The following is a 25590-nucleotide window of genomic DNA, read 5'->3' on the forward strand; positions in this document are numbered from 1 at the left end:
TGAGGGCAGACTGGGCAGTTGCTGTCTGCCTGCTGTTGTTGGTCCAGTGGTGTGGGAGTGTTCACAGCCCCTCCTCAGATAGGCATGGGTGTCAGACAGGGAGTGGTATGAGTAGCTGGTCGAGTGGTGGGAGGGGAGGGGCAGTGTGTGCCTGGTGTAGCAGTGGGTCTGAGCACTGGGGACACTCTAGCCGTGGCAGCAGAGCAAGGCCCAGTGGAAGAGGAGGGTGAGATCCAGGGCTGGGGTGGGGCGAGAAGAGAAAAGAAAAAAGAAAGGGTAGCCAGCAGGTGGGGCGGGGCAGATCTGGGGTCCAGTACAAAGGGTGGGAGGTGGCGTACGGGGCTAGGAAGGAGGTAGAAAGAAGAGAAAGAAGGAAAAAGAAAAAAATAAGAAAATAAATGGCGCCAGGGTTGGGGCTGGGAGGTTGGGGCAGGCCAGTGTGCCAATGGGCCAGCAGGAAGTGGGGGGAGGTGGTGTACAGGGCTAGGTGAAAGGGAGAAAGAAAAGAAAAAGAAAAAAAATTGCAGCATCACAGGAGCCAGCAGGTGGGGGCAGGGTGGACCCAGGGCAGTGGCAGGACCTGTTGCTCTCCAGCTGCAGTGATGCAGTGGGGGCTGGAGGGAGAGGTGGAGGTGGCATACGGGGTTAGGTGGGAGGAAGAAAAGAGAAAACAAAATAAAAAACTGGCAGTGTAGCACAGGCTGGCGAATGCGTGAAGGGCAGTGGTAGGCTGGTGGCTCTATAGCCCCCCATCGTCGCATGGCAGGGTGAGGTAGTGTACGGGCTAGGGGATAAGGAGAAAGAAAAGGAAGAAAGAAAAAATAAATAAAACGGCAGTGCAGCAGAAGCCGGCAAGTAGGGGTGGGGTGGACCCAAGGGCCAGTTGGAAGAGAGAGGAGGTAATGTACAGGGCTAGTTGGAAGGGAGAAAGCAAACTGCAAAAAAAAAAAACGCGGCGCAGCAGGAGCCAGCAGGTAGGGGAAGGGTAGACCTGGAGTGGCAGCAGGATGGTGGCTCTCTACCCTGGGCCGCGCAGTGTGGTCCAGCGGGAAGGGGTGGGAGGTGACATTCGGGGGGAAGGGTGAAGAATGGGAAAATATGTTTCTCTTGTTACTGGGTGCTCTGTAGGGAGTTCCACCAAGTTGCCTTACCATACTCCCTGTCTGGAGTTGTTGCTGGCTGTGTTCCAAGATGGTAAAACTGTGCTGTGTTAATTGGCCGGGGACCTCCACTTCATATCTCTCCTAGTTCTGTTTTCCATCAGTTTTTTCTTCCATTGGTGTTTAATCTAATTTTTTATCCCTTCCAGGATTGACCTTTGTATCTATTTTACTTAGTTTTCTCAGTCTTTGCTGCAGAGGGACAGCACGAAGCATCTGTCTAGGGTGTCATTCTGGCTCCACCTCAAGGCCCTTGTTTTTTACATTGGATTCTTAGATATGACACCAAAAGCATGAATAACAACAAGAAAAAAATAAATAGGACTTTCTCAAAATTTAAAACTTTTATGCATCAAACAGAGAAGCCCTTGTGGTGCAGTGGTTAAAGTGCTCAGCCGCTAACCAAAAGGTTGGCAGTTTGAACCCATCAGCTGCTCCATGGGAGAAAAGATGTAGTGGTCTGCTTCTGTAAAGATTTACAGTCTTGGAAACCCTATGGGGCAGTTCTACTCTGTCCTACAGGGTCTCTATGAGCCAGAATTGACTCCACAGCTGTGGGTGGGTGCATCAAAGGACTTTATCACAAAACTGAAGAGAAAATCTACAGAATGGAAAAAAATATTTGGTAACCATTTATCTGGTAAGAGTTCAATATCCAGAATATATAAAGAACTTTTACCACTCAACAGCAAGAAGACAAAAAATGCAATTAAAAAATGGGCAGAGGACTTGAATGGACATTGCTCCAAGAAAAAAAGATAAAAAATGGCCAATAAGCAGATGAAAAGATGCTCAGCATTATTAGTCCTTAATGAAATGCAAATCAAAACCACAATGACATACCACTTCACACGCCAAAAAAACCAAAACCAAACCCACTGCTGTCGAGTCAATTCCGACTCATAGTGACCCTACAGTACAGAGTAGAATTGCCCCACAGGGTTTCCAAGGAGTGCCTGATGGATTCGAACGGCCAACCTTTTGGTTACCAGCCTGTCATGGATTGAATTACGTCCCCTAAAAAACGTGCGTATCAGTTTGGCTGGGCCATGATTTCCAGTATTGTGTGGCTGTCCTCCATTTTGTGATTGTAATTTTATGTTAAAGAGGATTAGGGTGGGATTGTAACACCCTTACTAAGGTCACATCCCTGATCCAATGTAAAGAGAGGTGTGGCCTGTACCACCTTTTATCTTACAACAGATAAGAAAGGGAAGCAAGCAGAGAATTGGGGACCTCATACCACCAAGAAAGAAGCACCAGGAGCAGAGCACGTCCTTTGGACTCAAGGTTCCTGCCCAGAGAAGTTCCTAGTCCAGGGGAAGACTGATGACAAGGACCTTCCTCCAGAGTCGACAGAGACAGAAGGCCTTCCCCTGAAGCTGATGCTCTGAATTTGGACTTGTAGCCTACTAGACTGTGAGAAAATAAATTTCTCTTTGTTAAAGCCATCCACTTGTGGTGTTTCTGTTAGAGCAGCACCAGATGACTAAGACAGAATATTCAGTTATAAAGAGAAATGAAGTTTTGATACATGCTACAGCATGGATGAACTTTGAAAACATTACGGTGAATGAAATAAGTCAGACACAAAAAGACAGGTATCGTATGATCCCATTTTTATGAAATATCTAGAATAGGAAAACGCATAAAGACAAAAGTCTATTAGTGGTTACAAGTGGCTGGGAAGGAGGGGAAAGGGGAGTTACTACTTAAAAGGTACTGAGTTTCCACTGAAGGTGATGAAGAATATTTAGAAATGAATAATGGTGGTAGTTCTACAACATGGTGAATGTTGTACACTTAAGAATGGTTAAAATGGCAACTTTTTAGTTGTATATATTTTACAACAAGAAATAATTGATCAATGTAATTTACCATATTAACATATATTTATCAGTTGATGCCAAAAAATCATTTGACAAAATCTAACATCTTAATAAAACTTTCAGCAATGGAAACGGAAGAATAGAAGGGAACTAATTGAACCTGATCAGGGGCATTTATTAAAAACCTACAACTAACCTCATATACAATGGTGAAAGACTATATTTTCCCCCAAGACTGGGAATGAGGCAAGGATGTCTGCTCTCACAATTTTTATTCACCACTGTGCTGGAGGAATAAAGCAAGAAAATTAAATTAAAGGCATAAAATGTTGAAAAGAAACAATCAAAATTTCTTTAGACAACATGATCATCTATCTATAAAATCTAAAGTAATCTACAGAAAAACTACTAGAATTAATGAGTTTCTCAAAGCCTAAAGATACAAAGTCAATATACAAAAATTAATTGCATTTCTATGTAGTATCAAGTAACAATTGGAAATTGAAATTTAAAAACAAGAACAATTATAATAGAATCAAAATTTGACGTACTAAGAAATAAATTTGATAGAACATTTATAAGACTTTTATGCTTTTTAGCATTAAAAAAACTTGAAAAAAAAAACCTTAAAAAAAACTGCTGAGAGAAATCAAAGAAAATCTAAATAAATTAAGAGATATACCATCTTCATGGTTTGGAACAGTCAATATTATTAAGGTGTCAATTCTCCCAAAACTGATCTATAGATTCAACGTAACTGCAAACAAAATCCCAGCAAACTCTCCTTATAGAAATTGACAAGCTGATTCAAAAATGAGTATGGTAATGCAAAGGAACTAAAATAGACAAATTTTGAAAAAGAAGAGCAAAGCTGGAAAATTTACATAATTGACTTTAAGACCTATTGTAGAGGTATGTAATAATCAAGACTGTATAGTATTGCTGTAAAGGTAGACGTGTGGATCAATGGAACAGAAGAGTGCCCAGAGATGGACCCACTCGTATATGGCCAATTTACTCTTGAAAAAGGTACCACAGAAATTTGATGAGGAAAGAATAATCTTTTCAACAAATGGTACTAGAACAAATGGACAGCCATAAGCAAAAAACGAACCTTGATCCTTATCTCACACTGTATGTAAAAATTAGGACTCAGAAAATATAAGCTATAAAAGAAAGTATACATATATTGGACTTCCTCAAAATCAGAAACTTTTCCTCTTCAAAAGACATTGCTATATATTGTACAATCCCACTTATATGAAATATCTATAACACGTTAATGCATACAGACAAAAGTTTATTAGTGGTTCTAGAAAATCAAACAAATCTATCTATACAGGAAGAAAACAGATCAGTAGTTGCCTGGGGATGGGATGGGATCAGAATCGATGGACAGATTACAAAGGAGCACAAAGAAACTTTTTAGTATCCTGATTTTAGTGATGGCTTCACACATGTACACATGTACATATACTCATCAAATCATATGCTTTAAATACGTAAAGTTTCTTGTACATCAGAAGTCCCTGGGTAGTACAAATGGTTAACACACTCAGCTGCTAATTGAAAGGTTGGAGGTCCAAGTCCATTCAAAGGCACCTCAGAAGAAAGGACTAGTGATCTATTTCTAAAAAATCAGCTATTGAAAACCCTCTGTAGTACAGTTCTTCTCTGACACAAATGGGGTCACCATGAGTTGGAATTGACTCAACAGCAACTGGTTTTTGTTTTTTATTGTACATTAAGTATACCTCAGTAAAGTTGTTAAAAAATAAAGCTGTCACTGGTTAGTGGTATAATTTAGTATATCATGTCATCACCTAAGCTTTCTCTATTTCATATTTATAATCTGAAAGAGTTCAGTATAATATTATAATAGAGTCTGGACTTAGAATCTTCAATTTTAGCTTTGAAATTTTATTACCTCATTAAATTTTAAAATTCTAGATCAATAGTTTTCAAAATTCACTGCGACTAAGAATTACTTGCATAAAAAATGCATAATCTGGCCCTCCCTCCGAGATGCTAATATAGTAGATACAGGGTAGAGCTCTCGAGACTATGATGTGGGAGATCTGTAGTGCACATTTAAGTTGACTAGCTTGAAAATTTAGAACTCATATTAAAGGTTAGAGAAAAATAGTTTTCTTAAAATCTGAGTGTAGGGTTATACTTAGGGGAGATTGTTCTAATAACTAAAATGAAATTTTTTAAGTTTGTGTTTCTTTTAACTTGTATAGCATAGCAAATACCATAAAGCTCTATCAAATGTTGAGATCCAGACAGAAATTTGGGTTTAGTTCAGTCACTTACTGAAAAGCCATCTGCAAGTAACACAATAAAGTGATTTTAAAAAAAAAAAAAGCCCTAAACTTGGGAACCAAAACCCTAGAGTCAGGTACTAGATCTACAGTGCTCTGGAAGTGAGTGAGAACTTGAGGGATTTACGTAACCACTCTAGACTTCAGTCATTTCAACTGTCCATAAACCAGCAGACTTCGAGTCAAACTGTACTCCACTGGGTTTTCAGCAGCTGATTTTTCTAAAGTAGATGGCCAGGTCTTTCTTCCCAGGTATCTCTGGATGGACTCAAACTTTTAACCCTTAGGTTAGCAGCCAAGTGCATTAACCACTGAAGTTGTTAGGTGCCTTCAAGTCGATGCTGACTCACATGGACCCCATGTGACAAAGCAGAACTGCCCCACAAGGTTTCCTTGGCTGTAATATTTAGGGAGCAGATCGCCACATCTTTTCTACCGCAGAGCCGCTGGATAGGTTTGAACCCCAACCTTTCTGTTAGCAGCCAAGTGCTTACCTGTTGCACCACCAGGGCTTCTTGCATTACCATTAGGGGATGATAACTCTCTTACTAACGCATGGGAAAGCTATCTGCAAAAAGGATACCGTTATTATTATTTTTGTAGTCTTTTTATAAATGATTCCACTAATGTACACAATACACTGTTTTATTATGTGGTTTTCTCAACGTTATATGTAATATAATTCTCTAACTGCTACGAAAAACATTCATAGTAATTATTGTCATATAAAAGTTTATATTCTAAGACAACATTTTACTTTACATGCCAAATGCACAAATGACAATAAATCTATTTTGGCAGTAATTACTTGCTAACAGGAAATAAGGACCAATTCAAAGTGAATAGTAATGATATTCTGATAATTGAGTCACAAACATATGCATCTACATAGTAATCTTAATTTTAGGCTTTTGTTTATCTACCGTAAAAGGTTTGAAACTTTAACTGGATTATTAAAGAACAATTGCTAAGTTCAGGTTTGAGTAGGCCTGGATTCAAAGATGAATATATTCATTTCTTTTTTTTTTTTCTTAAACTGTCGGTGCAGTACAGATGATTCATCAACTCCATTTCTCTCATCTGCTTTACAAAAATCACTTTCTCTCTTTTGGTAAAATGAGACTTAAGTTTCTTACCTACTTACCGTAAGAGTATGAAATTAGAAACTAGTAAACCAGTTCCAGGGAGTCCATTCCGACTCATGGCGGGCTTTCACGATTATAAGACCCCCTCTCTGTCTATACATGCAAAAAGGCTGCTAGACAGCGCTGTCTCTGTTCTGTTAGGGTTCTCTTCCCTGTCTCCCTGATCGGGGCGGTCCATGGCTTGTGCAGGCCTGTGGCCCGCAGGAAGACAAATTCATACCACACTGAAGACAAATTCATATTACACTGATTGTTTTCAGTTTGGACCAACGAGTTTCATTGTGGGCCCTCTCCCTTTTGTCCACCTACTTGGCCGTGTGCAAGCATTCATTACATAACCCAGAAACATTCACTTCTTGAGAGAAAGCGTGGAGAGGTGGAGGCTCAAACAACCAAGATTGGAGCCTCCGAGCAAATGACAAAAGGACGTGCGAGGACCTGGCTCTACGTGGTCCAGTCCGTTCAGACGACGCACTCTTACTGGCTTGATGTTGAAATATGACGCTAAAGGACACATCCGCTTGCGTTCCTCAGCCCCTCACATCTCTTTCAGACAACTAGCAGAGCAAAACAGCTGCTCCACAGGAACCTCTCAACAGAAGTCAACAGCGCTAGCTCCTCCCCCGATCGCGGCCAGAGTCGGGAACGCAAAGGCCCGGCACGCCGAGGCGGGGCAGTACGGCCCGAACAGCTCGCGCAGTGGGGGAATGACCGCAGAGGCGGCGAGTTGCTAGGCAACGGTCGGCGGCTTCCGAGCACCGCTGTCGCGGAGCGCGCAGGTGGTCGCGGGATTGAGCCGAAGGACTCTGAGGTCGGTTTCCAGGCAAAACGGCGTCAAGGGCAAAGGCGAGGGTCGCGCCGGCCGTATTGCCAGGGTACAGTTCAGGAACCGAGGAAAATGAAAATAAATGGGCCAGAGGGAAGGAATTGTCCTAGCCAAAAGTGGGGACTGCGGGGTGGGAAAGGACAACCGTGGTATACGAAATGGTTGAGGAAAGCTGACATTATGAACTCTTGTTTTTTTCAATATTTCCCTTGCGAAAATAATAATAAGGTCTTATTAATGTGGAGAAATTATTTCTAAGTTTACAGATTTATGTAGTCTATCGTGGAATCGTATTAGCTTTTTCCCCAAGTCCAGAACCTGGTGTTTAACACAAATCTGTTTGGGGTGTTAATAATAACTGCTAATAAGAATATTATTTTTGTGGCGCTTAATTATTAATATTTTAAAGTCTCGATGAGCTTGACATGTCTTATGTGTCTCAATTTATGTCAAGACACACAGTAGCTGTCAATAAATACTTAGTGAAGTGGTAACGCATTCAAAGTTATTCCTACTCAATTTGTGCCGGTTTCTTGCGTAGACATAAATGGTGCAAAATTATGACGGCTTGAAAACTTTTAAAAGTACTTATCTGAAATCCATAATTTCTAAAAATCTAATGCTATCCGTTACAAAAATGGATTCAAGTCCAAAGGTATGGTTACGTTTTCTAAGAGAATTTTAACAATGTAATGTTAGGAATTTTTGTGTGCCTCTGGCCATCATAAATGCAATCTCATAAAAAATGTATAAACAAAAATTAAAAAGTTATGAAAGATAAGACAGTGTGTAGAATTGTATTTTAGAAGTGTTTTTGTATGTTTAGCTGTCTGTGTGCATGTGTTTTTAATTAATATGTTTAATTTATTAATTAGCTTGGAGCCCTGGTGGTGCAGTGGTTATGAGCTTGCTAACCAAAACGTCGGCATTCGAATCCCCCAGCAGCTCCTTAGAAACCCTATGGGGCTCTGTCCTATAGGGTCGCTATGAATCAGAATCAACTCGTGGGTGTTTTGTTTTTTATAGTCACTTAGACAAATTAGTAATTAATTCCTTTGGTCCCACAGTAATATTTTTTACTACCAAGCCCTACATCTTTTAAGTAGGTTTCATACTAGAATTTAAGAAGGCTTATGTTCCTATTTTGCCTCTTCATACTGGACAAAGACTAAGTTTCTAACCTTGCCGTTGCCACCAACTGGTTATATAATAGCAGTGATTGTGAGGATGGCACAGGACCGGGCAGTGTTTCGGTGTGTTGTACGTAGGGTCGCTACGAGTCGGAACTGACTCCATGGCGCCTAACAACAACAGTTATGTAATCTTGAAGGAGTTACCTAATTGCTGGATATATTTTCTCATTAATAAAATGGAGTTGGACTAGATATTCGAAAAGGGTTTTCCAACTCTGTAGAGCTTAAAAGTGGCACAGTTTTCAAAAGCTCTTGGTATTAATCATTGAGTGGCTTACAGTGTAGAAACTTGAGATAGAATTCTGGACTGTTCATAGCTACAAATTTTAATATGATGTGAACTGTATCTTCTGCCAGGTTACAGGCATCTTTGCAAGCAGGGGATTTTGATACAGTCCTTGGGTTATGAATGAGATCCGTTCCTAAGTCTGTCCTTAAGAAGGACTTGTAGATAAGTCGGAACAGGTGCATATTAGTTGTATTAGTCGGTTTATTAGTCTTACTTAATTAGATGGTTCTTACTAGTCTTAGTGCAAGAAAAGGCTCAAGGCCTTGTCAGTGCTTTAAAAGCTACACGTGCAGCAAGTGAAAGTGATTGTGATGAATTTGTTGTGAGTAGGGGTTGGTTCTGTCGTTTCAAAGTGAGGGCAGATTTACATAACATTAAAGGATAAGTGTGAGTTTGAATCCGACATTTGTATTGCGGGGACTTAGTGTATTGATCTCTCAGCATTTGAAATACCTTCTGCCATTCGCCAACCTACACTGTCTTGATGAAATATTGGTTAGAAACATTTTTCATCCGTCTCTTGATGCCAGAATTGAAAGGGAACAAGAAAGGGCTTACAGTAAAAACTGTTGTCTAGTGTTCTGAAGGATTTTAGCAGCTACTAACCTTTTTCCTCATGTTATTGTTGTGTGCCGTTGAGCCGATTTCAACTCACAGTGACCCTGTAGGACAGAGCAGAACTGCCCCATAGGGTTTCCAAGGCTATGATCTTTATGGAAGCCAACTGCTGCATCTTTCTCCTGCTGAACCGCTGGTGGGTTCAAACCACTGACCTTTTGGTTAGCAGCCAAGCGCTTAACCACTCTGCCATCAGTGCTCCTTTTGTTCCTCCTGAGGCATGGGTATGTCGTCAATTGGCTTCTATCGACCTTACTTTTCCCTCTCTACACTTACTCTTTTATTAAGTTTATTCTTTCTATTGTACTAAGTTAAGCAACTGTTAGTCCTTAGAAATATATTTTGGATTTATTAGGCTGTCAATACTAATTCCTAGATTGCTTCAGTAATTTACTGTTTCTCCCCACTGCAGTACATGTGAACTCTTTTCATAAAATGCACCCTTATCTAAAAACTATAAGGGCCAATTCCAAATTCTTCCACCAGCTTTGAGAGGGGAATTGGAGCAAGAATAACCATTTACATAGTCTGATATATGAAAGGATCCATTGTAGATACTTTACAAAGTTGTCTCATTTAATTCTCATGATAACCCTGCAGGGTAAATATTATTATACACGTTTATAGCTGAGGAAGCTGAGACTTAGGTATGGTAAGTATCTTGCCCAGCAAACTGGTAAAACAAGATTGGAACCTAAGTTTGCCTGTCCCCCATAGTCTGTGTTTCTGTGTTCAGGACAGATTGAATTTAGCCAGTATGCCTCTTCCATTCTAGTTCCTCCATTGTTCTCTTTTTCCCCTAGGTATAAACACACCATCCTGATTTCCTAGCTTAGTGCCTTTGCTTTTTCTGTACCTGTTGTATAACATGTCCATTTCCCTCTCTCTGTCCTTCAAATTCCGCTGAAATGTCAGCTCTTTAAGAGGTTTTACACTCGCTATTCTCTGATCTTTTTCATATCTAAGTTTGTTGTATACTGTCCTTGAGCAAGGAGCCCTGGTGGCACAGTGGTTAAATGCTCAGCTGCTAAAAGGTCAGCGGTTCAAACCCACCGGCAGCTCTGCTGGGAGAAAAGATCTGGGCAATCTGCTCCCCTGAAGATTGTTGTTGTTGTTAGGTGCCAAGAGTCAGTTCCAACTCATAGCGACCTTATAGGACAGAGTAGAACTGCTCTATAGGGTTTCCAGAGAGCAGCTGGTAGATTCTAACTGCCAACCTTTTGGTTAGCAGCCGAACTGTTAACCACTATGTCACCAGGCCTCCTAGGAAACACTGTGTGGCAGTTCTACTCTGTCCTATAGGCTCTCTGTGAGTCAGAATCAACACAACAACACTTAGCATTAAATTATTCTCATTTATATTAATATGTTCTCTCCAACTAGGTGGTGAACTGCTTGAGGGCAGGGATGAATCACATCATGTCTGTTTTGAATTCCTCCCCTTTCCTCCAGAATCAGAATGTGTAGTTTAGTGCTAGGCTGTAGTAAGCATTCCCATTACTTGATTATCAGTTAGATTCTTAATACATACACTTACTCACTTATTCTCAGGAGAAAAGATGTGGCAGTCTGCTTCCAGAAAGATTACAGCCTTGGAAACCCTATGGAGCAGTTCTACTCTGTCCTGTAGGGCCGCTATGAGTCAGAATCAACTCGATGGCAACGGGTTTGGGTTTTTTTTATTATTATTCACTTATTATTATAAAACATATTTATGCACACCCTAACTTTGACTTTCTGTTGACTGTGTTTTTACAGTAGAAGAATTAAAGGAATGTGATGCGATGTGATGATATGACATTTCCTATTTCAGCATGTTAAAAAATAAGGTACACATCCTTTTTAAAAACATACACTTCATTTTAATCATGAAATATATTTTAATTCAGCCATTTGAGAGTATAACAAATGCTTTGCAAACTTGCTTCAACAGGAGTGGGAGATGGGAGATGCCAAGTCTGGCATGGGAGAAACGGGTAGCTTGATGAGAAAAACAATCTACTGTAGTACTTACTGCAAGCATCTCCTAGCTGCATGGTAATTCGTATTCTACCTAGGAAATGTATTAAGTTTTCCCCCCAAAATAGCATACACTTAAATGCAGGATTCTCTTTGGTAAACAAAAACAAGATTTGCCTGGAGTCTATAATTTGATTGTAGTGAAACATCCTGTGTTTAGGCATGCATGTTTCATAGGTCATAATGAATTTATTCGTATCATAATTAATACTACTAAATAAAAAAATTACTATGTTGTTAATATAAATGATGAGACTGGGGTTTGTTCTGACTTAGGTAACAATGGGTCAAAGAATTCTTTATTATTATATTTGGTCTAGTATGCTGTCAAGGTTGAGTATTAAACTCTTAGTTTTCTTTAAAATGATGTTCCTATATGTAAGACTTTTTTTTTTTTTTTTTTTACTACTTTTTAGGGTTATTCATCCAAAAAAGATAATTTAGCAGTTACTGCAGTTGCTTTACAAGATCACATTTTACATGATCTTCAACTTCAAGGTCTTTCAATAGCAGATCATTCTAAGACAAAGGTACAAAAGAAAGAGAACAAATCGAAGTCTCTAAAAAGAGATGCAAAAGCAGTAATCGATACTGGGCTTAAGAAAACTACACAGAGCTCTGTCGTGGAAGATCCAGAAAAAGAATATGTTCTTGATCCAAAACCTGCACCATTAACTTTAGGTAAGCTAAGCCGGTCGTTCATATTTGCTTTATTAGAGTTAATAAATCTAGTTGAGATTAACACTATAATTTTTATGGAACAGAAATAATATATTTTGGTTTATAACTATACAGAAAGGTATGTATGCACTGAAGTTTAAAAATGATGGGGGACAACTTGAGCAAGAAAATAAATATAGTCATGACAAGTAGACTAAGTAAAGATAGTAGAATAAAATAAGTATCCATTAGTCCATACTGGTGGAAATAAATAAATAGGTAAATAATGAAAAGAAAAAGCCCTTATACTAGGATAAGTATATTCTAATCGACAGCAGCCAACAACAACAACAATATATTGGAGTTTCTGGGTGTACAAAAGGTCAACGTGCTCAACTGCTGACTGAAAGGTTAGAGGTTTAAGTCTACCCAGAGGCACCGCAGAAGAAAGGCCTGGAAATCTACTTCTGAAAAATCAGCCACTGAAAATCCTATGAAGCACAGTTCTACTCTGACACACACGGGGTCGCCATAAGTTGGAATTGACTTGGAGGCAGCTAACAACAACAATAGCAGTAATATATGAGATGAATAAATATAGTTAGAGGAGTGATGGAAATAGAAAATTGCCATCTGGCAAACTCTACAGTAATAACAGTCGTCAACGGATGCTGAAACTCATGGGAAAATTTACGACAAGACAGGGTATTTACATAGTTTCACAGAATTTCCCCACAGATATTTATTCATTACAAAGGGAAAAGTAATCATTTTACCATGGTAACACCTGGCAAACACCACCTTAATCAAGTGATCAAAGTTAACATCACCAGAATGAAACACCACCAACATCATGTGCCTCCTGACATGCACTGGGAAAGGCACATGATCAGTTCTGTGGAATCCTTGCCAAAGTGCATAACCTGGATTTAATCATGAGGAAATGTCAGGAAAACCCAATAGGAAGGTCACTCTACACGATTCCTGACCTGTACTCTTCAAAAGTATCAAGGTCAAGAAAAGCAGATAAAGACTGAGGAACTGTCCCAGATTTATAGACAACTATGGAGAAAAAACAACGAAACACAGCATGTAATCCTAGGCTGGATCTTAGTCCAGATATTAGTGAGACAAAAAATGAAATTTGAATAAGTCTATAGGGTGATTAATAGTATTATATCAGTATTAGTTTTCTGGTTTTGATTATTGCACTATGGTTGTGTAAAATGTTAACATTTGGGGAAGCTGTGCTAAGGATATATGAGAATTCTTTATACTATATTTTGCAGTAATTTAAAGTCTCAAATTATTTTAAAATTCTTAAATGGGTCTATAAAAATTCAAAGTTAAAGTTTCTCTGGTAACTTTGTTGTTCTTAGGTGCCATCAAATCAGTTTCAACTCATAGCGACCCTGTGTACAACAGAACGAAATGCTGCCCAATCCTGTGCCATCTTCACAATCGCTATGCTTGAGCCCATTGGTATAGCCACTGTATCAGTCCATCTTGTTGAGGGTCTTCCTCTTTTTTGCTTACCTTCTACTTTACTAAGTGTGATGTCCTTCTCCAGGAACAGGTCCCTCCTGATAACATATCCAAAGCATGGGAGACAAAGTCTCACCGTCCTCACTTCTAAAGAGCATTCTGGCTGTACTTCTTCCAAGACAGATTTGTTTGTCCTTCTGGCAGTCCATGGTATATTCAGTATTCTTCACCCATACCGTAATTCAAATGTGTCAATTCTTCTCAGTCTCCCTTATTCATTGTCCAGCTTTCACATGCATATGTGGCGATTGAAAATTCCACAGCTTGAGTCAGGTGCACTTCAGTCCTCAAAATGACATCTTTGCTTTTTAACACCTTAAAGAGGTCTTTTGCAGTGGATTTGTCTGGTGCATTTGATTTCTTGACTGCTGCTTCCATGGCATTGATTTTTTGGAAGTAGATTGCCAGGCCTTCCTTCCAAGGTGCTTCTGGTTGGACCTGAACTTCCAACCTTTTGGTTAGCAGCTGACATGTTAACTGTTTGTACTGCCCAGGGTCTCCTAATGGTTTTCTAGGGGTAAATATATAATGAAGTAACCAATTATATCTAAAGCCTCCCCATTGGGAAGGGAGAGGGGAGTCTTCAAGGGCACAGAGTCCTGCTCTGCCATCATTGGTCTTTGCAGGCCATGCCTTTGTTGGATTATTTTTTCCCCTTCATTCCCTATCCTCAATCCCATCCCCACTCCAGCATAACACCCACTGTAGTATATGTTATTTCGCTGTTTCTTCACTGTGTGTTAGATGTGTATCTGTAAAAAATGCATTATGCTGTCTTGTCAGAGTTTCATTCATTTACATAAATTTGTGTTATGCTAGAAATCTTATTCTGTTTCTTTTTTCACTGGACTTATATTTTTTAGTTCTGTTCATGTGATACATAAAACTGCCTTGTAGTATGCCATGATATGCATGCATGCCATATTTTGTTCATCCAGTTCTAACTCGTTACTTCAAACACTATAATAAACTTTTTTTTTGCTTATCTCTTGTAGACCAGTGCAGGATTTTCTCTGTAGTATACTGAATGTATACTATACATGTGCACATAGATCAATCCTCTAAGTACTGCCAGATGCTGTCATGAATGGCTGCCCCAGTTTATTTTCTGGACCATCAGTGGATAAGGAGACTGTTTCCTCACTTTCTCCCCAACACTTGGCATTCACTCTATTTTGAAAATTTGTAGATATTTCTACATACATATTTATATGTGTTGCATGTATATTCATATATATAATAGAGCACATAGGGGCAAGTTATAGAAGCTTCTTACATGTAACCAGATACCTCATGGGACTGAGATACTAAGACCATAGTCTCAGGGAATATCTAGGTCAGTTGGCGTAACACAGTTCATAAAGATAATGTTCTACATCCTACTGTGGTGAGTAGCGTCTGGGGTCTTAAAAGTTTGCAAGATACAACGGTTGGTCTCTTCCACAGCCTCCACCAGGACGGAAGAACTAGATTGTGCCCGGCTACCACTACCAACTGCTCTGACCAGGAACACAATAGAAGGTCCTGGTTAGAGTGGGAGAAAAATGTAGAACAAAATCCAAATTCATAAAAAAAGACCAGACTTAGTGGTCTGATAGAGCCTGAGGAACCATGACACTATAGCCCTAAGACACTCTTCTAACGTGGAACTGAAGTCACTCCCAGAGATCACCTTTCAGCCAAATAAGAGACAGGCCTATAATGTTAACAATAACACACGTGAGGAAGGTGCTCCTTACAATAAACAACTGTACTAGACCCAAAGGGCAACATTTGCCCAAAAGCAAAGATGAGAAAGCAAGAAGGGGAATAGAAACTGGATGAATGGAAACGGGGAATCCATGCTGGAAATTGGGAGATTGCTGACACATTGCTGGGATTGCAACCAATGTCACGGAACAAATTACGTGAATTATTGAATGGGAAACTAATTTATTATGTAAACTTTCACCTAAAGCACAATAAAATGTCCCAACACGCGCATACACACGTAGGATTATAAGGGAAAAAAATTACAATAAAATACATTTGTTGAAATATTAAAAAACAAATCCATAATATAATAATAGAAGTGCTTCTATATTAGATATTGGAGCCCTGGTGGCATAATGATTAAGACCTCGGCTGCTGACCAAAAGGTCAGCAGTTCAAATCCACCAGCCACTTCTTGGAAACCTATGGGACTGTTCTACTCTGTCCTATAGGCTCGCTATGAGTCGGAACTGACTTAACAGCACCTAACAACAACAACAACTACATATTAGATGTTAAGAAAAAAATTTGTAAAACTAGTAAGTGTAATTGGGAATCTCATTCTAGTTTGCATTTTCCAGTTACTAACAAGGGTAGGCCATATGCTCTTAACTATTATGTATATATAATTTTCCATTGGGTTTTCTATCTTTTGTTGCTGATTTACAGGAGATCATTGTATATTCTACATAATAATCCCTTGTTAATCTAGCCACTGAAAATAACTTCTCCTGGTCTGTGACTGTCATTTAACTGTTATATTGATCAGTTTTTTCCTTTATTTATATTTGGGGGAATTTACAAAATCCCAATTCTGAGATTGCAAAGATTTTTTTACATATTTTTTATTTAGCTTTTAAGTTTTGCCTTTCACATTTAGATCTTTAATCTCTTCACAGTTTGTTTTGCATGTAGAATTGGGAACTGCTATTCATAAGGTTTTCACTGGCCAATTTTGTTTTAGAAGTAGATCACCAGGTCCTTCTTCCTAGTCTGTCTTATCCTGGAAGCTCTGCTGAAAGCCTGTCCACCATGGAAGACACTGCTGATAATTGAAATACAGGTGACATAGCTTCCAGCATTACAGCAACACTCAAGCCACCACAGTATATGACACAATTTTCAACTGAGGAGGACCTGCCTCCTCAAAGTGGCGTCAACATTAATGACATGGATGGAGTCAAGCTTTCAGTACCTTCATTTGCTGATGTGGCACAACTCAAAATGAGAAGAAACAGCTGCAAACGTCCGTTAATAATCGGAATGTGGAATGTATGAAGAATGAATTGAGGAAAATTGGAAGTTGTCAAAAATGAAATGGAACACATAAAGATCAATATCCTAGCCATTAGTGAGCTGAAATGGACTGGTATTGGCCATTTTGAATCGGACAGTTGTATGGTCTACTATGCTTGGAATAACAAATTGAAGAAGAATGATGTTGCATTCATTGTCAAAAAGAACATTTCGAGATCTGTCCTGAAGTACAGCGCTGTCAGTGATAGGATGATATCCATATGCGTACAAGGAAGACCAGTTAATATGGCTATTACTCAAATTTACACAGCAACCATTAATGCCAAAGATGAAGAAATTGATGGTTTTTACCAACTTTTGCAGTTTAAAAATGATCAAACGTGCAATCAAAATGCGTTAGTAATTACTGGTGATCGAAAGATGAAAGTTAGAAATGAAGAAGGATCAGTAGTTGGAAAATACAGCCTTGGTTCTAGAAACTATGCCAGAGATTGCGTGATAGAATTTTACAAGACTAATGACTTATTCATTACAAATACCTTTTTTCAACAACATAGATGGTGACTATGCACAGGAATTAAATAGACTGTATCTGTGGAAGGAGATGATAGAGAAGCTCAGTATCATCAGTCAGAACAAGACCAGGGGCTGACTGGAACAGGCCATCAATAACTCATATGAAAGTTCAAGTTGAAGCTGAAGAAAATTAAAACAAGTCCACAAGAACCAAAGTATGACCTTGAGTATATTCCACCTGAATTTAGAGACCATCTCAAAAATAGATTTGATGCATTGGATACCAATGACCAAAGATTAGACGAGTTGTGGTATGACATCTGTGACATCATACATAAAGAAAGCAAAAGGTCGTTAAAAAGACAGGAAAGACCAAAATGGATGTCAGAAGAGACTATGAAACTTGCTTGTGAATGTAGAGTAGCTAAAGTGAATGGAAGAAATGATGAAGTAAAGCTGAATAGAAGATTTCAAAGGGCAGCTCGAGAAGACAGAGTAAAGTATTATAATGACGTGCAAAAACATGGAGATAGAAAACGAAAAGGGAAGAACACGCTCAGCATTTCTCAAGCTGAAAGAACTGAAGAGAAAATTCAAGTCTCAAGTTGCAGTTTTGAAGGATTCTGTGGGCAAAATACTGAACAATGCAGATGCATTGAAAGACAATGGAAGGAATACAGAATCACTGTACCGAAGAGAATTGGTCGGCATTCACCATTTCAGGAGACAGCATATGATCAAGAACTGATGGTACTGGAGGAAGAAGTCCAAGTTGCACTGAAGGCATTGGCGAAAAACAAGGCTCCAGGAATTGACATAAAACCAATTCAGGTGTTTCAACAAATGGATACAAGACTGTAAGCGCTCACTTGTCTCTGTCAAGAAATTTGGAAGACACCTGTCTGGCCAACTGACTGGAAGAGATCCATATTTGTGCCCATTCCAAAAAAAAAGGTGATCCAACAGAATACAGAAATTATCGAACGATATCACATGCTAGTAAAATGTTGCTGACGATAATTCAAAAATGGTTGCAGCAGTACATCAACAGGGAACTGCCAGAAATTCAAGCCATATTCAGAAGAGGACGTAGAATAAGAGATATCAAGGCTGATGTCAGATAGATCTTGGCTGAAAACAGAGAATGCCAGAAACATGTTTACCTCCGTGTATTGACTATGCAAAAGCACTCGACTTTGTGGATCATAACAAATTATTGATAACATTGCAAAGAATGGGAATTCCAGAACACTTAGTTGTGCTCATGCAGAACTGTACATAGACCAAGAGGCAGTCATTCGAACAGAACAAGGGGATACTTCATGGTTTAAAGTCAGCAAAGGTGTGCGTTAAGGTCATATCCTTTCGCCATACTTATTCAATCTGTATGCTGAGCAAATAATCTGAGAAACTGGACTACATGAAGAAAAACACAGCATCAGGATTGCAGGAAGACTCATTAACAACCTGCGATAATGCAGATGGCACAACCTTACTTGCTGAAAGCAAACGGGACTTGAAGCAATTACTGATGAAGATCAAAGACGGCAGCCTTCACTATGGATTACACCTCAACATAAAGAGAACAAAAATCTTCACAACTGGACCAGTAAGTAACATCATGATAAATAGAGAAAAGATTGAAGTTGTCAAGAATTTCATTTTACTTGGATTATCCACAGTCAATGCCCATGGAAACAGCAGTCAGGAAATCAAGCAATATATTGCATTGGGCAAATCTGCTGCAAAAGACCTCTTCAAAGTGTTAAAAAGCAAAGATGTCACTTTGAGGACTAAGGTGCGCCTGACCCAAGCCATGGTTTTTCAGTTGTCACATATGCATGTGAAGGCTGGACAGTGAATAAAGAAGATCATAGAAGAATTGACACATTTGAATTATGGTGTTGGTGAAGAATATTGAATATACCATGGACTGCCAGAAGAACAAATAAATCTGTCTTGGAAGAAGTACAGCCAGAATGCTCCTTAGAAGAGAGGATAGTGAGACTTCATCTCATGTACTTTGGACATGTTACCAGAAGGGACCAGTTCCTGGAGAAGCACATCATGTTTGGTAAAGTAGAGGGTCAGCAAAAAAGAGGAAGACCCTCAAGGAGATGTGTGACACAGTGGCTGCAGCAGTGGGCTCAAAGATAGCAACAATTGTGAGGATGGTGCAGGACTGGCCAGTGTTTCATTCTGTTGTACGTAGGGTTGCTGTGAGTCGGAACTGCCTTGATGGATGATAGACTCACTGATGTTGAATCATTTTGCATATTTTGAATAAACCTTGATTGATCATGATGAACTTTTAAGTCTACTGTTGAATTCTGATACCTAGTATTTATCAGGATGTTAGAGCCCTGGTGGTGTAGTGGTTAAGAGCTCAGCTGCTAATCAAAAGGTCAGCAGTTTGAACCCACCAGCCACTCCTTGGAAACCCTATGAAGCAGTTCTACTCTGTCCTGTAGGGTTGCTACGAGTCAGAATTGACTCGACGGTAATGGGTTTGTTTTGGTTAGATCTATAGCCATTAGTTATACTGGACTATAAGTTCTTGTACTGTCCTTATCTGTTTTTATTGTCAAGATCATATTAGCTTCATAAAATAAGTTGGGCAGCTTTCCCTCTTTTTTAATATTCTGGAACAACTTGTAAAATATAGGCACAATATATTCCTTGAATGTTTTGGAAATCTCACCTGTAAAGTCATTTGGGGTAAGGTTTTTTTTTGGGGGTTGGGGGGAGGGCAATGGAATGGGGCGGAGAGAGATTATCAGTTATGATGCAGTTGATTGCAAGTATATAAAGTACCTTAAACCTTAACAATGTTTATTGTCTACTTAGCCAGACATCCAAGGGTAGCTTGTCCCAGTTTTGGTTCAGTAGTTTAGCAATGTGTGCAAGTCCAGGCTCTTTCCAGCCTGCCATCTTCAGTGTGCTGGTGATGACTACACTCATGTACGTAAGTTGGCTGCACAGTCCAAGAATCAGGTCCTCAATGAGAAGGTACAAACTAGAAAGGGAAGGGAGGGAAGTTTTTACAAAAGCCCCTTGTTGATGAGGCAGGACTCAATCTACAGGATTAGGTTGTATTATGAGTCTATTTCTTCTGAGATATAAAAGAGAGAAGCGAGCAGAGAGGAGAGGGACCTCATTACCACCAAGCAAGAGGAACCAGGAGTGGAGTGCGTCCTTTGGAGCCAGGATTCCTGCATTGGGAAGTTCCTAGATGAAGGGAAGATTGATGACAAGGACCTTCCTCCAGAGCTGATGGAGAAAGAAAGCCCTCCCTTGGAGCTGGCACCCTGAATTAGGACTTACAGCCACCTAGAGTGTGAGAGAATAAATTTGTTTGTTAAAGCCATCCACTTGTGGTATTTCTGTTATAGTAGCACTAGATAACTAAGAGAGAATTCCACCTGCAGTGTGGAAGCGGTTTTGAAACTGTGAATGGGTAGAGGCTGGAAGAGGTTTTTTTTTTCCCCCATACAAAAATTTATACATACATTGTTATGTGACTCTAATTGCTGTCCCCATACTGGGACAGCACACTCCTTTCCACCCCTGATTCCCCATGTCCATTCAACCAGCTCCTAACCTTCTCTGCCTTCCCATCTCACCTCTGAACAGAAGCTGCCCGTTTAGTCTCTTGTATCTACTTGAGCTAAGAGGCACACTCTTCATGAGTATCACTTTATGCCCCACAGTCCAGTCCAATCCCTGTCTGAAGAGTTGGCCTCGGAAATTGCTTTAGTTCTGGGCTGACAGAGAATCCAGGGGCCATGCTTTCCAGGGTTCCTCCAGTCTCAGTCAGACTGTTAAGTCTGGTCTTCTTACTGGAATTTGAGTTCTGCACCCCACCTTTCTCCTGCTCCATCAGGGACTCTCTGTTATGTTCCCTGTCAGGGCAGTCATTGGTGGTAGCCAGGCACCATCTAGTTCTTGTGGTCTCAGGCTGATAAAGTCTGTGGTTTATGTGGACCTTTCTGTCTCTTGGGCTAATTAATACTTTTCTTGTGTCTTTGGTGTTCTTCATTCTCCTTTACTCCAGGTGGTAGGGACCAAGTGATGCATCTTAGATGGCCGCTTGCAAGCTTTTAAGAACCCAGACACCACTCACCAAAGTAGGTTGCAGAACATTTTCTTAATAAGCTTTGAATGCCAGTTGACCTAGATGTCCCCTGAGGGAATGGTCCCCAAACCCCTACCCCTGCTACTCTGTCCCTCAAAGTATTTGATTGTATTCAGGAAACTTTCTAGTTCTGGTTTAGTCCAGTTGTGTTGACTTCCCTGTAGTGTGTGCTGTCCTTCCCTTCACCTAAGATCATTCTTATCTACTATCCAGTGAGCAAATAACCCTCACCCTCCCTCCCCACCCCCATAACCATCAAATAATGTTTTGTTCTGTGTTTAAACCTTTTCTTGAGTTCATATAATAGTGGTCTTATACAATATTTGTCCTCTGTAACTGACTAAATGCACTCAGCATAATGACCTGCAGCTTCCTCCACGTAATGTTTCACGGCTTCATCGTTGTTCTTTATCATAATGAAGTATTCCATTATGTGGATATACCATAATTTGTTTATCCGTTCGTCCAGTGGTGGGCACCTAGGTTATTTCCATCTTTTTGCTATCGTGAACAGTGCAGCAATGAACATGAGTGTACATGTATCTATTTGTGTAACGGCTCTTATTTCTCTAGGATATATTCCAAGGAGTGGGATTGCTGGATCGTATGCTACTTCTATTTCTAGCTTTTTAAGGAAGCACCAAATTGATTTCCAAAGTGGTCGTACCATTTTACATTCCCACCAATAGTGTATAAGTGTTCCATTCTCTCCACAACCTCTCCAATATTTATTATTTTGTGTTTTTTGGATTAATGCTAACCTTGTTGGGGTGAGATGATATCTCATTGTAGTTTTGATCTGCATTTGTCTAATGGCTAATGATCGTGGGCATTTCTTCATGTGTCTCTGAGCCACCAGAATGTCTTCTTTGGCAAAGTGCCTGTTCATATCCTTTGCCTGTTTTTTAATTGTGTTATTTGTATTTTTGTTGTTGAGGTTTTGCAGGATCTTGTAGATTTTAGAGATTAGATGCTGATTGGATTTGTTGTAGCCAAAATTTTTTTCCCAGTCTGTAGGTTGTCTTTTTACTCTTTCAGTGAAGACTTTTGATGAGCATAAATGTTTGATTTTTAGGAGCTCCCAGTTATCTAGTCTCTCTTCTGGTGCTTGTGCATTGTTACTTATGGTTCGTATTCTGTTTATGCTCCTAGCATTGTCCCTATTTTTTCTTCCATGATCTTTATCGTTTTCAGTTTTATGTTTAAGTCTTTGATGCATTTTGAGTTAGTTTTTGTGCGTGGAGTGAGGTATGGGTCTTGCTTCAGTTTTTTGCAGATGGATATCCAGTTATGCCAGCACCATTTGTTAAAGAGACTGTCTTTTCCCCAATTAACAGGATTTGGGCCTTGGTCAAATATCAGCTGCTTATAGGTGGATGAATTTGTGTCCGGATTCTCAATTCTATTCCATCAGTCTATGTCTCTGTTGTTGTACCAGTACCAGGCTGTTTTGACTACCGTGGCAGTGTAATAGGTTCTAAAATCAGGTAGTGTGAGGCCTCCCACTTTGTTTTTCTTCTTGAGTAAGGCTTTACTTATCTGGAGGCTCTTCCCTTTCCATATGAAGTTGATGATTTGTTTCTCCATCTCATTAAAAAATGGCAGTGGAATTTGGATTGGGATTGCATTGTATCTGTAGATCGCTTTGGGTCGAATTGACATTTTCACTATGTTGAGTCTACCTATCCATGATCAAGGTATGTTCTTCCATTTATGCAGGTCTTTTTTGTTTTCTTGCAGTAGTGTCTTGTAGTTTTCATTGTATAGATCTTTTACGTCTCTGGTTAGATTTATTCCTAAGTATTTTATCTTCTTGGGGGCTATTGTAAATGGTATTGATTTGGTTATTTCCTCTTCAAGGTTCTCTTTGTTGGTGTAAAGGAATCCTACTGATTTTTGTATGTTTACCTTGTATCCTGAAACTTTGCTGAAATATTCTATTAGTTCCAGTAGTTTTCTTGTGAATTCTTTGGGGTTTTCAGATCATATCATCTGCAATTAGAGATACTTTGACTTCTTCCCTACCAATTTGGATGCCCTTTATTTCTTTTCATAGCCTCATTGCTCTGGCTAGGATCTGAGGCTGGAAGAGTTTTGAAGTACCTAATAGTAAAAGCCTAGATTGCCTTGAAGAGACTGTTGGTGGAATTATGGACATCAAAGACAATTCTGGTAAGGACTCAGAAGGAAGTGAGGAGAGTTGTAACACCAGAGATGGCACAGATGGCAATAAGCAGCAGCAGAAAAACAGCAGCAACAGAACTAGGAGACCAATGTAAGTTGGGGCAGGAGCTGACCCATGGAGTGAGAGAGCTGAGTGCCTTTGCACAGGATGCTTCCTGGTGGAGTAGGGTGCCTCCGGGCACTTATTGGTAGAGCAAAAGAGCTTTGGAACACAATGGGCCGAGGGCCCAAGGGGTCAAGAGCCAAGGAACCAGGAAGTAGAAGCTGAAGAAACAAGGAACACAGGAAGCAAAGTTGCCTCAGTCTCAAAGGGTAGGGCCACAACTTCTGGGACCTCAAAGGGTGGAACCACAGCATGCTGGGTCTCAGTGTGGGCCCGTGTCCTTCTAGGTTTCAAAGAGTCACATCTTCACTAACTCAGTTCCAGAGTGTGGGGCTGCTGTTCAGGAGTGCCAGGAGGATGGAGCCGGATTTGCCGCCCAAAGCTGAGGGATCAGGGCTGCCATGCCCAATGGGCAGAAGAACGGGGCCTGCTGGGGCCAAGGGGGTAGGGTCGACACTCAGACAGACTAGGCGAATGGAACCACCCAAATCCAAGGGAGCAGAGTTGCTTTCCCAGTGGGCCTAGAAGGTGTAGCTAAAGCCCAAGGCTGAGGGGCCTCTACCCAGAATCCAGAGAGTGTGGCCAACACCCAGAGTCTGGAGGGTAGGGCCATTGGCTAAATGATCTCAGAGAACAGAGGATTGTTTTCAAGCCTTGAGAGCCAATATTCTACTACTTTCCGGGTGCCTGTTAAATCCTTTCTTTCCCTCCAATTTCTCCCATTTGTAATGGAAATGTCTACCTTGTGCCTGTTCCACCATTGTACTTTGGAAGAAGATAACTTGTATTCTAGATTTCACAGATGAAGAGGAATTTTGTCCCAGGATGGAATTTGGACTTGGACTTAATTTAAGACTTTTGGGATATATGATGGAGTGAAAGTGTTTTACTTGTGGCAAGGACATGAATTTTGGGAGCCAAAGGTAAAACGTCATGGATTGAATTGTATCCCCCCAAAATTGTGTCAATTCCGTTAGGCCATTGTCTTAGGCTGGGTTCTGTATAGAACCAAACCAGTAAAGTGTATAAATATATATAGAGAGAGGTTTAGATCAAAGAAACAGCTCACACGATTGTAGAGGCTGGAACATCCCAACTGCATGGATTAGGATAGAGGCTTCTCCCGATTCACATAGCTACAGGGGCTGGCGAACCCAAGATCAGCAAGTCAGAGAGCAGGACTCTGCTCACAGGCTGTGAAGATCGATGAATCCCAAGATCAGCAGATAAGCTGATAGCTCAAGTGCCAAGAACCAGAGGTCAGACGAACAGGAGGCAGCTGCAGGATCCAGAGCAAGCAAAAAGCCAGGCATCTGCTTATATTTGGATGTAGGCCACACCCCCAAGGAAACGCCCTTTCACCTGATTGGCTACTCACAGCAGATTCAATCATGGGAGTGATCACATACAAACACTGAGGATCATGGTCCAGCCAAGTTGACATACAGTCTTAACCATCACATTCCACCTCTTGTCAACTTGGCACATGTACACGTCTCCTTAAACCATACGTAATCTCTGAATAAAGACAATTATAAAGTCATACTTGCATCTGACATAATACAACTAACATGCGTACAATCGAAAATGCACTAGCCCCGTTTACATCTTCTATTTTATAAGTGAAGGAAACAAAAATATTTGATGCACACATACAAAGCAGAAATATTCATAACAATTACAGTCCCCATTTCTGCAACTGGTCACGTGGCCATAACTGGTATTTAGAACTACCTTCTTCCACCACCCATTCAGTATTCCCTTTGCCCTCAGCAAGCACCTCACTGGTTGTGGTTCTTTGCCTGGTGGGGTGACCCAAACCTTCATTCCTGAAGGGTCTAGGTCATTAGTAGTCATACCGGAATTGAGTTGCTATAGTTTTCCATTGACTTTAATCACAGGGAATGGTAGTACTAAGAGATGCCCTGAGGAATCTCCTGCGTTCCAGACATACTCTTCTTTACCTCCATTATGTAATATCAATCCAATTTCATCTTGGTAATCAGGATCAGTCACACCAGCCAGTATGGTAACT

The 25590-nt window shown here is 40.2% G+C and overlaps 1 protein-coding gene across 1 annotated transcript in view; it reads left to right on the forward strand.

Annotated features, from left to right (window-relative positions):
* The first annotated feature begins 11164 nt into the window (after positions 1-11164).
* Positions 11165-25590, forward strand: part of RNF32 (ring finger protein 32) — a 51240-nt gene continuing 36814 nt past the window's right edge. Inside the window, exons 1-2 of the mRNA XM_004372787.2 lie at positions 11165-11213; positions 11820-12084. Of these exons, the coding sequence (XP_004372844.1) occupies positions 11199-11213; positions 11820-12084 (280 nt within the window). The 5' untranslated portion in view covers positions 11165-11198. The remainder of the gene's footprint in view (positions 11214-11819; positions 12085-25590) is intronic.

Source organism: Trichechus manatus, unplaced genomic scaffold, assembly GCF_000243295.1.
Source record: "Trichechus manatus latirostris isolate Lorelei unplaced genomic scaffold, TriManLat1.0 scaffold00020, whole genome shotgun sequence".
NCBI lineage: Eukaryota > Metazoa > Chordata > Mammalia > Sirenia > Trichechidae > Trichechus > Trichechus manatus.